Source organism: Chelmon rostratus, chromosome 1, assembly GCF_017976325.1.
Source record: "Chelmon rostratus isolate fCheRos1 chromosome 1, fCheRos1.pri, whole genome shotgun sequence".
In the NCBI taxonomy this organism is placed as follows: Eukaryota; Metazoa; Chordata; class Actinopteri; order Chaetodontiformes; family Chaetodontidae; genus Chelmon; species Chelmon rostratus.
Window position 1 is genome coordinate 13421954 of NC_055658.1, and position 14642 is coordinate 13436595.

At 44.7% G+C, this 14642-nt stretch overlaps 1 protein-coding gene across 1 annotated transcript; it reads right to left on the reverse strand.

The window, feature by feature from the left end:
- Positions 1 to 1926: 1926 nt before the first annotated feature.
- On the reverse strand, positions 1927 to 8188 carry bdnf (brain-derived neurotrophic factor). The gene is made up of 2 exons (XM_041939653.1): positions 8053 to 8188; positions 1927 to 2757 (listed from the first exon to the last, which is right to left on the reverse strand). Exon 2 carries the CDS (start codon positions 2734 to 2736, stop codon positions 1927 to 1929), a length of 810 nt encoding a protein of 269 aa, XP_041795587.1. The 5' UTR covers positions 2737 to 2757; positions 8053 to 8188.
- Between the last annotated feature and the right edge of the window lie 6454 nt (positions 8189 to 14642).

The window sequence follows — 14642 nt, forward strand, 5'->3', positions numbered from 1 at the left end:
TCTCTATTTATTCTCAGCTTCTGTATAAGGAAAGTAACTTACAACATCTTCATCAGCCTCCCCTGGAGGATCCAAGAGATGATGATGTTTTCTGCAGCAAATCTCAACGTGGCAGATCCAGTTGTCTTCAGAGGTCACACTTACCGTCAGGTCGATGAAGTAAAATGAGGTGGTTGGTATCACACGTAACACCAACGTAAGGCATCATTGACGTTTTTGAAAGGTTTGTATGTTATGGGGAAATTTGGATGTGTTTCATGATATTAAGATGAAAAGTTGAACACGTCTTGTTGTCCCTCTACAACCTTAAACTATGGCGTGTAGACTTGGCAAGCAAGGGGCTGTCACCATGTAATGCACTGAGTTATAATCTGCTGGAGGGAATGTGGGTACGAAGCTGCAGTCGTCTTTTAACCCAGATACCAAACTGTTTCCTCCTGATGAAGTGAATGTACAGCTGCATCAAGAAAAGGAAGATTTAAAGGTGGGATTACCGTGCACTAGTAAGAAAATGTTGTGTGTGTATTTTTAATGTACACAAGTGTAGGGGTGGCTGAATCCATCACTGTCAAACTCAGGCATGCTTCATGTACAACCTTGGCCTACTTGAACTAGTCTACTCTTGTGTGTGTAGGCGCTTTTCTTGTGATGCAACCTTCTTCTAATTGCGAAATTTTACGTTTGTAGCTGGAGTCACAATTAAGTGAATTTCTGCGTATAAATATATCAAAGGACATACAGTAAGTTTCTGCAGCAGGAATGGAGCTTTTGTAGAGCAGGAAGTGGTTTAGGAGCATTTTTTCCCACTTTTTCCAAACCAACAGCTTCATAATATGCATCGTCTCCACCCATAACGCCGTCATTATTGCTGTCGCTATATATCACCCAACGCATACACTCCTCTGCTACTGAAAATACATTGTTTTCTTTTCTTGCATTCTTCTATGAATTTGAAAGAACTGCTTCCACTATTATTGAGCATCCTGGTCGTTCCTGATTTAATTTGCCCGTTTATGGCAGCGTTTGTGCAAATGTATGCGTGTGTATGTGTGTGCACACCTTCCTCCCTCCCTGCTTGCCTGTCTGTATAATAAAGTTTATCCTGCCTTGAAATGCACTGTTGAAACTTTATCGACATTGATTTTGTTTTTCAGTTGCCTATAGTCATTTTTATTTCTTCAAATATTTCAGTTTAATATTGCAAACAACTTCACAACATACAAAATGAATAATATTAACCCAGAAACATGTCAATGAATAAATTTATATATGTGTATATATATATATATACATATATATATGTATATATATATATATGTATATAATTTTCTTTATATATATATCTTGTCCTCTGGTGGGGATAAAAAAATAAACAGCAAAGCTTTGACAACAGCACCTTGACATAGTATGTAATTCCAACATTACCTTGAGAAGTTTAGAACAGTAAACAGATAAATTACTTGAGAGGAAAATTGTTTTCTGCTGAATATGTAAACGGAATGTTTTTTCGGTCAGCATCATATCCTTTTTTGTAAGTGGAGAATTTCTCAATTCACAATTGAAGCAGCATGCAAGCTTTTGAAGATGGAACTATCCTCTCTCATTCCTTGCCTGTTTTTTTTCCCTTCATTTTCTAATTCTTGGCAACGTAAACAAATCACAATGTCTTGAGGAATGTGATATAGTAATTTAAACTGGGCGCAAATGACTGATCAGATTTTTTTTAATTGTTTACAAGGTCATGAATATGTTCAATAAATAGACTGTAGTATCACTTTTACTGTATAAACTTCATCTTTTTTTACATGCAGTCCATAAAATTTTCATTTGACGGAATAATTTACCCTGTTATGTATATATACAAATAGATATTTTCTCTTTATTCTCTTTTTTAAACTCTTCAATAAAATCTATACATTTTATACACTATCTCCCTCTTTTAATGGTCAATGTGCATACACATGAAGTGTCTATCCTTATAAACCGCCAGCCAATCTTCTTTTTGCTATCCATGGTAAGCGCTCGCACGTAGGACTGGGTTGTCCTGCATTGGGAATTATAATGCCGCTTGTCTATTCCTCTGCAGCCCTCCTTTGTGTACCCCATGGGGTTGCATTTGGTCTCATAAAAGTATTGCTTCAGTTGGCCATTGGGGACAGGGACCTTTTCCATGACGGTAACTGTCTGCCCAGACATGTCTATTGCCGTCTTTTTATCCACAGCTGTCACCCACTGGCTAATACTGTCACACACACTGAGCTCTCCACGCCGTGAGGGATCGGAGTGTCGCCGCACCCTCATGGACATATTAGCGGCATCCAGATAGTTTTTGTATTCCTCCAGAAGAAAGAGCAACGGCGGCTCCAAAGGCACTTGGTTGCTGATCATCACCCGCGAGTCGTACAGGTCGACATCCTTGGTCTCTGTGGTGACCACAGAGGATGGGCCCCCACCTCCCTGGCTCTTATCAGCCCCCTGTCCCAGCTGTGCCGCCTCTCCCTCCACCTCCAGCAGCTCCTCTATCACCTGCTCAAACGTGTCTGTGAGTGAGGGCAGTTCCCCGCGCTGGCCTGGCCCACCACCACTCTGTGGAGTCCCGTGGCCTCGTGCGGCCGTCGCAGCGGCGCCCAAGTAGCCTTCCGTCCGATGGCCCCGCATGCCCGGGGCGTCTCTCAGGGGCGCAGCTCTCATGCAACTGAAGTATGAAATAACCATAGTAAGGAACAGGATGGTCATCACTCTTCTAACCTGGTGGAACTGGAGGGGGAGACAAAGACAGAAAACAAGAGGGAAGGAGGGGGGAGAGAGAACAAGACGGTTAGTCAAAGAATATTTTCAATGAAGTTATCTTATTCTTGATCCATAATGCACCATGTCAGCCGTTCCTCTTATTTCCACCCTCTACTGTTTCTTTGCAAGCCAAAAAGGGAGCCGGTAGCTTTGGAATAATCACAAAACGTTGTTGTCATTAAACTAATATTGGAGCTGTGTCATCACTGTTTGCAAACTGTAATCATTCTGTTCCTATGTGAGGTCTGGCTTAGATTTGTATTTGTTGGCAGCGATGCACAAAAACTGTGCCGAGCATCAGAGAGATCGCTTATTACAAAAGATAAGATTACACAAATAGATGTCACTACTTCCACACCGGCTCGCTATCATTTATGAGCCGCCGTGTTAAAGTGCACGGTTTATTTCTAGAGCGTACGAGGATGTGCAGTTTCATATCGTTCAAAGACGTCATTCATCCCTCGCTGCCTGAATCAGTGTGTTGTCATCAGTGTTGGAAGCTCAAGCCTTCCCCACATTTCAAACTTTCTAAAAGACATTTCTAGATTATTAGACTTCATGTGTTTTAGGGCAAGTCGTTACCTGGATTGCTAGATTTTGTAACATATTAATAATAAATCTGATAAGTGAATGCATGTTGGGCTCAGACCATGTGAGGGTCAATTGTGAACTGGCAAAATGCAGAACGGCTCTGCGTGTGTTGACATAATGATATGGGTTTGTTTGTTTTGCTTGTTTGAAGAGCTTGTGTACAGTATTATCTTCTGACTGTGACACTGCCCCACGACAAAACATCATTATCAACACTCGGGGAGACTCCAACGTGGACGGACTGACCGAGTGGGAAGCAGCGTGTTTGTGTCAGCTCTGACAAACACCGATGCCGCAGCGTTATTATCATTTCTCAAACTGGCCCGTGCTGTAAGACAGGTCTGATACACTAAACCTTCCAGTCATGAGCGGGAATCAGGAGCACATTGAGGGACTGTTTGTTTTTTGGCAGGTGGACGGCGAGCGCGCTGCAGGATGAACTAACATGTTGTCAGGAGGAAGCTGAATGACAGAAAGATGTGTCATCCTCCCTGCACTGTAAGGTACCAGTCTCCAGGCTCCGGAGAGCAACTCGCAAGATAAGCAAAGCACTGCTGGGGGGGGGGGGGGTAAAAAGAGCCAGGTAGCAGGAATACCGTACATACATCCTTGAGCACATATGCATCCCTTACCTTTGAGGAGCTCTAAGATTCACTGCAAATCAATGAATTGGTGGACATCCAACAGCCCGAGATATAAAAGCAACCATAATGAAAAGAAAATCTAGATCTAGCTTTCCACTGGGGCTCATTTAAAAATAGCCTGGCCGTGGCTTTGACTGCACTCTGCATGTCCCAACTTGATACAGGAAAACACGGCGGGCAAACACACTCCTGCCTCCACTCAGAACGGACACGAGGACCTTTACAGTAGGGAGGAGCGGAACCCCACCTTAAAAGCATTTGTTTCATTCTTAATTGGTATCTGGGGCCGTGGCTGCAATTAACCAACACCGCGGTGACTGCCATAGAGATATCTCGTCTAAAAATAGACGTGCTGGGAGTCTCACAGTCTCTATTCAGAATATCACATCCTTCTTCTTAATGAGCCACTCATTCCCTGAGCTCAGTGACGTGCTCCTCCAGAGTGTGCGAGTGTGTGTGTTAGAGGGAGGGCATGGGGAGGGGCTGCCTTGTATGTGTTTGCAGGGAGATGGGGGTATTTTTCCTCTCACCAATTAAAACAGCAATGAGGACAAAGCCAAGAAGAAGGAGCTAATTATCCATCTTTCAGTATATATTGTTAATAAAAGCCTATTTAACATGCAAAATCAAGCTTATTAAATCTTCAACATTGTGGAGGTTTCGCTTCCAATAACAAGAACGGTCTGCGAGGCTTCCCAGCACAGAAAATCATGTAGGTTTTTACGGGATCGAGGCCAGTCACGAGCTTTATGTGTAGGATGCATTTAGGCTGATATTATTATCAGCATCGCACTCAAATGGTTCCACTTCCACATGAAGGAAATGAAGGCAGAGGGCTAATTACTGTTAGGCGTCAAACTTCATGCTGGAAATGGTGCAGACGAAGAGTGCTGCATCTTCCGTAACAGACCACAGGGGTAATATTGCAGTAGCAGGGGGTGGAGAGAGTGCCAGCGTCATTTCGCAGCATAACAACCACAGATGACGTCTCTTCCAGGTCTCCATAGGGGAGAGAATGGAGGGGAGGAGGTTGCTGGGGGTAATGCCACTCAACAGCGTGCAATTGCATGCCATTCCCTCGGGTATCCTCACACCGGGAACAACAAATGATTTTATTTCTATCTCTGTGATTTCCTGTTTCCATCAGGACAATCAATATGGCTTATGCTCTCAATCAACATCCTGTTAAAATGCGATAAAACCAATGAATCATTTAATTGCTGTGGGACTGGCGGAGAATCTCTGGCTTATATCTACTAGAGGCTAAATGTGACAACTGATTGGTTTGCTCTTGTTTTAAACATCCAGGGAAGGAACATTTCACGTGCACTGCTGGGTTTTCGCAGTTAATAAAAAAGGAGCTTGTGAGTTAACACGACGGGCATGAATAATAAAGCAGCTACATACGGAGGAATGTTTGCAATAAGATGTACTTTTCTTGGACCGGCTTTGAGACAGTCGGTTTTATTCTGAGAACACTGAACACAAGGAGGTGGTCGAGCACATTTCTCCCATATAGATAAAATATAATGAAATCCAGGAAGATCCCACCACTCCAGCTGCGTCAGGACCGTCCAAGTACAACAGTTCTTTTACCAAAAATGTAAATCACTTAAACATGGAGTGGAGGAAGATAAAGCTGCAGTAACCGCCGCTCAAACACGCCTTTATGCATGACAACGCACCTCGAGCGTGAAACACCCAGAACAATAGGAGCAGGTGAGTGTGCGGACTCTGCCTACTGTTTGGCTTTGACGTCTCTAGATGACCACCTGTTCATCTGCTTTGAGAGCGCGGCTCTACGGTCGGGATATGTAACTTACCCTCGCATTTATTCTCTGTGCCAGGTGGGGATTAAAGTGATAAATGCCTCCTTTGACGGATGCTGAAAAGTTTCTCTAAAGCATGAAAGGACTAGCACGGCCAGCATTATTACACATTCAGTAATGTTCCCCCGCCTCCCCACACATGTCAGCACACTTTATGGCTTCATCTTCACCAGCGGCGCTGATATCTTAGATACAGTTAGAAGGGAAAATAAACATGAAACAGGAGACATGAAAGAGGGAAATGTGCCCACTACATTTGAATAGAAATGTACGACCTTTGGCAACATTTGTTTGCTACCACTGCTCCCCCATGGGCATCCGTCTTTGTTCAGATCCTCAAGAATCGTGTCGTTCAGAGCTGTTTAACCCTGCAGCGTGTTTTGTCACGTTCAACGTATAGCACACAATGGCAAGAGAACAAGAAGAGAGAGAAAGAAAAGCACGCGGCACATGATACCAAAATTTCTACCCCCTTGTGTGCCACAGTGCAGCACTTAAAAAAGGTTGTCTGCAGTAATGGCTGACACATGTGGAAGCCTGCTTCCTTGAGATCTGTTTTCAATCTGACACAGTTTCAGAGCACGTTTAGTAATAGATGAGCATCACTAAGGGATTATACCTGGCCTCCAGGCCAACCCCGGCCACAGCCATGGAAAGCCCGCCATTCAAATAGCTGCTGAGTGATCTGTGCTATCCAAACGGGCCGCTGCCTCCCTCCCACGCTGTGTGCAACAGCAGGCAATTGAAAGCACACAACATGTACAGAAAGGTAAAATTATAAGTGGCCGATTGAAGCCTACATACACGTCCTTAAATGTGCTGCGCTGCGGTATATCAGTGGCAAAGCGGGTTTTTCCCAATTAAAACTTCAACAATGAAAGCACACAGCTCATTTTAACCCACAAATCAGCAACTCTGGAACTTAACTAGTAAAATAACACCAACAGACATTCAGCTCCAAATCAACCGCGCTGCAGTTCTTAACACTGTACACTAGATGGCGTGTGAGACCGTGAAATATTACGAGCTCCTTCTCCTCCTACCTCCCTCCACCTTCCTCCCGTCTCTTTCCCTCCCTGGTGTGAAACACGATAGATAGATAGATAGATAGATAGATAGATAGATAGATAGATAGATAGATAGATAGATAGAAAAACAAAAAACCAAGCCAAAACAAAACAATTACGCGCAACCGCCTTTGGTCGTGTGAAATGGTAAACAGGCTGTAAAGTTCACTTGTACGGTATTTAGTCACAACTCTGACCAGACATGTGGCCCTAATTTGCATTTTTTGGAAAGTGCATCATGAAACCATCATCTAACGAGCCCCTGTGCACTGCTGTGATCCTCGGATAAGTTCCTGGACGATATATTTTCGCAAGAAGCTGTCACAAATGAGCGGAGTTTTCCTCCACCCTATAAATGGGACTTTGTTTTAATCCGTGTTCATTCTGGCCAGTAATTTGAAGTCGTTCAGTGCGAGCACACAACACCAAGAAGTAGACCCAACAGCGTACGTTGGCCGACGTAGCTGGGCGTTCAGGTCTCGGGTTTCCTATAAAGTCTTAATGAGTTCATCAAAGCCCCCCCCCTCCTAAACAACAATACAAAAACTGTCTGGGTTTTTTTTCGTGCGTGTGTGTGTTTGTTCACAGTGCAGGAGGTTAGATGAGCAAATATAGACCTGAACAAATGGTTAATTGAGCTATTTATGAGCATGAAGTTGCCGTTAAGTGTTCAAACGTGGCGGATTTTACGCAGAGAAGCGCGCTGGATTGTTTCCACTTTGTTACTTCAGAGAAATAGTCATCAGAAGTCACATTGCTCAGGCTGCACTGATAATGAAACAAGACTTTTTCTTTCTCTCTCTCTCTCTCTCTCTCTCTCTCTCTCTCTCTCTCTCTCGAGATTGCATCTGCTGAGCTCGTGCTCTCTCCACTGGAAACCCAATCAACATAATAACTCCGTTTTTTATTAATGAACGAGAGGATAAGGTTACACATATCCCCTCTCGGGCTGCGGCGCTGTCTGTTCGCAGGATAACCGGACTTGATCGAGCTACTTTTAGACCCCCCCCCCCCCACACACACACACACGCACGCACGCACACAAACACACACACATCTTTTTCCTCAAACAGCATCAAACAAAGCAAAAAGTGCTCTAAACAACTATTGGAAAAACAAACAGACACATACCTTTTACTGCCCAGTCGTAAAACAGACCATTCAACAGGACAGTAGTGTCATCTGGGATGTTTTGGACAACTCCCTGAGTAATTTACTTAAGCGATATATATATATATTCTCCTCTCTGTACTCTCCCGACAAGCTTCAGGATATCTCTTCAGCTTTGGAGCAAATAGATTAAATTATTGATGGTGGAAAATTCATGGATGAGGTAATGCACTCCCATGGCTGCGCGGCTCCTTTGGAGAGAATCGTCTGAAACTGAAGTTGTCGCATGGCGAGACGCCGCCGCAGCAGCAGCAGCAGCAGCAGCACGGGATGAGAGACCTCTGGAGCCGAAATGAGGAGCCTCTTTGCAACTACAGTAACTTTACTACACAATGACGCTGCAACATGTGACCTGCCGCTGGCTGGCTGCTCGCCACCAAACTCCTGTTTAAGCAGCCCCGAGGCGGAACTATTAATGCGCTTTCAGTGTGCATTAACTGCGGTTGTTTGTCCGCATGCCGTGCAGCCTGCATCCACACCAGAATGTCTGGCGATATATAAAGCCCAAGCGAAGCCTCTCCTCTTCCGTGTTTTGCTCACCGAGGCCAAATATGTGGCGTATTTCTTTTTTCTTTTCTTTTCTTTTTTTCGAAGCTTTTGCGTAACAGCGCGTCTCCACAAGTCGTGATACACCGCGTGCCATTTGGAGATGGCCTATTTATGTAAAATTAGATATTCAGGGAATTAAAAATAAGCATTTCCTGTGCTGGTCTGCAGATAGCGAGGAGGTGATTTATATCAAATGCGCTTTAAGAAAGAAGGTGTTTGAGGCTATGTGTTTTTTTCATTCAAGCCATTTCAGGCAGGATGAGTCTCCCTAAATCTATTTTCTGCATCCCTGATATAGCCAAAGAAGTTTCTCCCAATCTTGTCATATAAAATGTGATGTGTTGAGTCACATCTATTATATATAACCAACCCCCCCTCCCAAACATCAGCTTATCATTTCTGCTGCTGTGAAATCAAAGTGTGTCCAAACATTTGGATGGAAACAGGCACTGGAGGCTAACAAAGATGTGAACTTAATTGAAGACAATTCTGCCTCTCCTTGCTTTAAAAGTGAGCCATCTCCACAACAGATGGATGACTCCCCTGCAAGTGCTCTGCAGTGTAGTAACCAGCTTTCACAGGTTATTATTACCAAATGTCAGCTAAACAAACGCATTTAAATTATATACACAGAGCCCTCTCGGAGAGTGGAACCGCTTTGCTGCTTGATACTCTGCTTCCCCTTGCCTGGAACAAACTGGGAACAATTCACTCCCTTTATAATGCAGAATTCAAATAAAAATGTCAGTGGAGCCACAACCTTTCAATGGGTGATGAACGTTCGGAAACTCCACCTCTGATGAATACAAGAGTGAGCATAATGGGGAAACAGCAGCTCATTATCCTTGTGACTTGGCCCTGGTCCAGTGCAAAGATTTATTGTGATGCGTTTGCTATATTGCCATCATGATTCTTCCCCGCACGAGCTTATGAGCCGGAGAGCTCTTGTTTGGCATGCAGCAGTATGGGAGTGGATGCTCACACCTGCTTAATGAGTCACTCCCACCTCCAACACACCCGGGGACATGCCAAGATAGATATAGCCCTCCCCAAAGGCTCACAGGAGGTGAGGGCAAACTCTGGATGACAAAGAGTTGCATCAGCAATCACTGAGCGACATGACTCCAAAGAGGATGAAAAAAAAATGCACACTGCACAAGGGGGCTGTTCCAAACAAGTAATTCATAAATAAATCACTTGGCATCTCATTAGAAGAGCAAAAACAACAACATGGTCTCTCTCGTTTCTGCGAATACGACACAACTGAAGGTGGCGCATCAAGCAAAGGGCTTTTGGCTTGCGTGAGACTGAAGCGTTAAGGGCTGGATTTCTGAATGAAAGTAGCAAAATGTTCACTAACTGGGAGCAAAGAGGAGCTGTGAGCGGTGCTGGGATCTGTTTGACTCATCCGTCTGAGGGTCAAACAGAAGCATGGCAGCGCTGGCCTGCTTGAAGGCAGCCAGGAGGCTCTCTGCTGAACCGCTATTTCATCGATGCTGGGGGGCAAGATGTGTCACAGTGTCTCCAAAACTAGCCGAGGTGTTGGGGTGTTTTTTTTTTATCTTTGCATGCTTTTGTAGCTAATTTCTGCAGGTTTCAATCAGCCCATTCATGGCTGAGCACGCGAGGAACAGTTGGGTCTCCTCACATCTTCATCGCCGCACACTTTTGCGCAGCAGAAAAGAAGAAACAATCACCGCGAGCTGACAGCACGACACACTTGTATAACCTTTCAAGGTTTCTCCTGCCAAATGCAGCGCGATGCTGACGGCTCCGCGCGGCCGAAAGCCTCACTTAACAAGTGGAATTATGCCTCCTCGTGCGGGAGAGGAAGCCGCGTGGCGCGGACGAAATGACATTTTGCGAAATGTCATTTTCACTGGGGATAAAGGCGGGCGATGGGGGTATTTTGATCAAAGTGAAATTGCGTTCTACCTCGGAGAAGGAAACACGTCAACTGAGACAACCGTTTGTGTGTGTGTGTGTGTGTGTGTGTGTGTGTGTGTGTGTGTGTGAGAGAGAGAGAGGTTGGATGACGTCAAACAAGACGCAGGGCGCGCTGGTGAACAGTTGAGCAAACTCCAGCCTGGTAAACAGGTAAGCTGAACGCAGGCCTGCTCAGATGCTGAGTTGAGGAGTTAATGTCATCCCTCCCGCGATGACAATAACCTTTATTGTGATCATCAGGCAGACAGAGAAGACCAGCCTCCTAAGCTGCACATGCACTCCTCCCTGCACATCCTCACACCAGCTGATACATTATTTCTATAGAGGCATAGCCTGCAAATCACTCCACAGCCTATTAAGCCTCTCTCTGTCTCTGTCTGTCTGTCTCTTCTCATGGCTCATGCCTTCCCCTCTCCCTCTCCCTCTCCCCCCACACAACCACCACCCCCCAATCCAATATCACCACAGCATCAATAACCTTTGCATGGTTCACTGCTGAAGGAAAACACACTAATCATGCCACAAAATTACTTGGAAATGCTGAAATATGTGGCCCAACTCTAAAAAGCGGGCATTTTTTTCATTTGCCACACAAATGAGGCGGTGGAGAGCTCAATCAGGGGCTCGAATTTGCCTCCTGCCTGGTTCAATATGACACATCCTGTCGCCATGTGCAGCTACAGATGCATCTTTTAACAAAGACACGAGACATTCTCCCCCTCCCAAAACGCGAACAATCAAGCAGTGAGTTGCTCCAGTAGCCGGACTCACTTTAAGCACGTACGTTTTATGATGTCGGGAAGTTGCTTGGATCCACTGGTGTGCTGCGTGTTCACATGCTGAGAGACACACTTGGATGGTTTGCCGGCATGATCGAACATTTCTTCACACGCGCGCGCGCACGCACGCACACACACGCGCGCGCGCGCACACACACACACACACACACAGCATCATGAATCCTTGTAGTCCCGCAGTGGTCCGACATTAAGATGTCTTTACAGTAACTATATCCACTGTGTATTAATTATGAGCGTCATTACTGTAAAATCACAATCATGCTTGTGACGAATAACTGATAATTAAAGGTTCGGAAGAAGGTTCATGGCTTCGCCTCCTGCCAGAACTTGTTTAAACAAGCCTGTTAATTGGATGAAGGTGTTGGTGATGAAGGTGATGGTGGTGGTGACTAAAGCAGTGGCAGCAGCGACGGCGGCGGCGGGCGATGTAGCCTACATTTCCATAATGATTAAGATGATTAATTTTCGCTCTAAATATATCGTGACGCCCGTCCGGCAGTGAGTCGAGATTTCTGCCACCTATAGTCCAAAATAATCCATAGCCTATTTATAATTTAGATCAGGCTGCACCATCATCTTGGATAAATAGACAAGTTGTTGCATTTCATGAATGAAAACGTTGTAGCATAGTAGGAAAGCACGATCCGAAATCGAGTTTTATTAAAAGGTAGCACCGATTATTTACATGAAAGGGAAAACTGAAAGTCCGTAATTGAAAACCAGATTTCGCCAAATCCTTTTAGCCGCCAAAGTGCATGGATTGATCGCAACGGAAAAAAAACGACACACAAAGGCCAACATTTACATTATGAGAAAAAAAGCAGCAAACACATTAGCTGGATGCAACAATCTGATATGTTATTAAACGCTAATCCTCGTTCCCGCAGAATGCATTTGTTTATTTCTTCCGTTAAATAAAAACAGGCCTTTGCCGAAAGAATTTCATCTGATTTTTGCAATGAAACCTACCATCAGGTTTGTTATTGACGCCCACCCCAACTCTGCAGAGCTGAGAGTGCAGGGAGAGAGAGAGAGAGAGAGAGAGGGGAGATTCTCGGTAAAGATAACACACGCGGAGACGCACGCACACGGCCGCGAGCGCACGCAGGCGCACGCCCGCACACAAACACACGCAGCCCCATTTATGGACTGATCCGCTGACGTACATTGCAGAAAAGTGCTATAAAAAAACCTTCATACATACAAAGTGTGTCGTGCCACCCCACAGACCCCTCCTAACCCGCCTCCGCTCATCCCTCCTCCTCCACCCAATACGCCCACGCCCACACCATAATCCCACGTCTCAGTAGAAAAAAAGGAAATAAATAAAAATACTGCTACATGGCCAGAAAATAGGCATTCTGCAAAGAAACTATTACATTTATAAACAAAAGACAACCGGAAAATATGCTGCGGGAAAAGAAACCTAACTCTCCCGTGGCATCTGTGAATAAAAGGCCAAATATTTCTTTAAAGCATCACAATTTTCCTGATCTCGCAGAAGCTAAAACGCGTATCGTTTCGTTTGGTAAATTAGTGATTGATCATAATTCGTGCAATAAACGGTTTCGTGTTACTGATAAGCCTGAAACTATAGTTGCGACGCAGCCTTTATTAAAGGAGTGTTTTTATAAATGTCGGGCAGCCTAATAGGTAACATGATCTATTTCGGTTTCACTATCATATAAAATGAGGAGTAATAGGCTATAATATGCAGAGAGCGATGCGCGCGCATTATGCTGCTGGATGAAAATGATCGAAAAACGCCAGTCGCACAATTCAAATGCAATTAGGAATTTACTGGATCCTTTCGATTTGGAGTATTTATCTGAAAATGCAGCCTGCAAGAGGAGCCTTGATTAAAACAGGACAGCCGGTGGGCGTTGGGGCTTTTCTCTCCTCTTGCAGTTGTTTTGCCATGCAATTGCTTCGTCTTGGATCAGAAATCTTAAATCTTTGACCAGAGGTGGGGGTGGGGGTGGTGGTGGTGGCGGGGAGGAGAAGAAGACGAGAGAGAGAGTGAGTGAGAGCTGTAGAGAGAGAGAAAGAGAGAGAAGAAATAGACAATATCCACCGCTTCTGCATCGGTGCGAGACGAATTTTTAGGCTACAAGTCCTCGAAGGGGAGCAAAGGAATAAAATCCCGGAGCGCTTCTGTGCCATGATCGCCTAAATCTAACAGCCTCACGTGACGAGACTTTACGCGTGCCTTAATTTGAAATTAATTCAAAAAAAGAAAAGAAAGAACGAAAAATCGAAACCTCCCGAGCGGTTGCATACCAAGCCATCTTATCTCTCCCCATCACATTCAGCCATAACATCTGTCAGCGGATGCTCTTTGACCACGCCCATTTTCATTGTAATTTTACACGGGAATAATGGAACAATTTGTATAGGCCTACTGTAAAGGAGGCTCGTGCGCAAATCGCACGAGTCAAAGCGATTAAGAATTAATTCATCTGTTCTTTCTCTCTCTCTCTCTCTTTTTTTTTTTTTTTTACATTATTCATCCGTAGCCTGCGTTTGACAGGTCGACACGGAGCCGTGTATGGACAAAAGAGGGGGTAGGGTAGCAGGTGAAGTGAAAAGCACCTTATGAATGAAACCGTGGAGCGGTCGTAGTAAAAACACAAGTGATTTGATGGCGATGACGGGAGGGGGGGCGATGGAGGGAGGGAAGGAGGGAGGGAGAGGGGTGGTGGTGGAGGGGTAAAGAGTAGGGCTATTTTTGGTCGATAACAAAATCCAGAGGGTTTGACATCAAGACAAAACATGAATGCAGCAGACCAAACAAGAAAAATAAGCATAGATAGATAGATAGATAGATAGATAGATAGATAGATAGATAGATAGATAGATAGATAGATAGATAGATAGATAGATAGATAGATAGATAGATAGACGGAGGCTTTTCCAGACAATTTTATGACATGCACCAGCATCAGTACTCCAGTTCGTGCAGGCTGGAAGGATCACTGCAGCGTCTTAAGTCCCATATTGGGAGCATGATTAGGCACAACGCAACGATTACGCAAATTATGTTGCAGCAGGCAGTGTCGGAAACTCCAGAAACGCTTAAAAAAGCTCCGTTAAAAAAAGCACGAGCACGAGTCCCAGTTTCTAACGCCGAGGCGATCATGCACGCACCAGCATTTTAGAAATATAACTTCACATTTAGAAGAAAGGGGGGATATAGATGGTCTGCGAGATATTGGTCACCTGGATCGGATTTCATTTCGGAGTTATTTCGGTCAC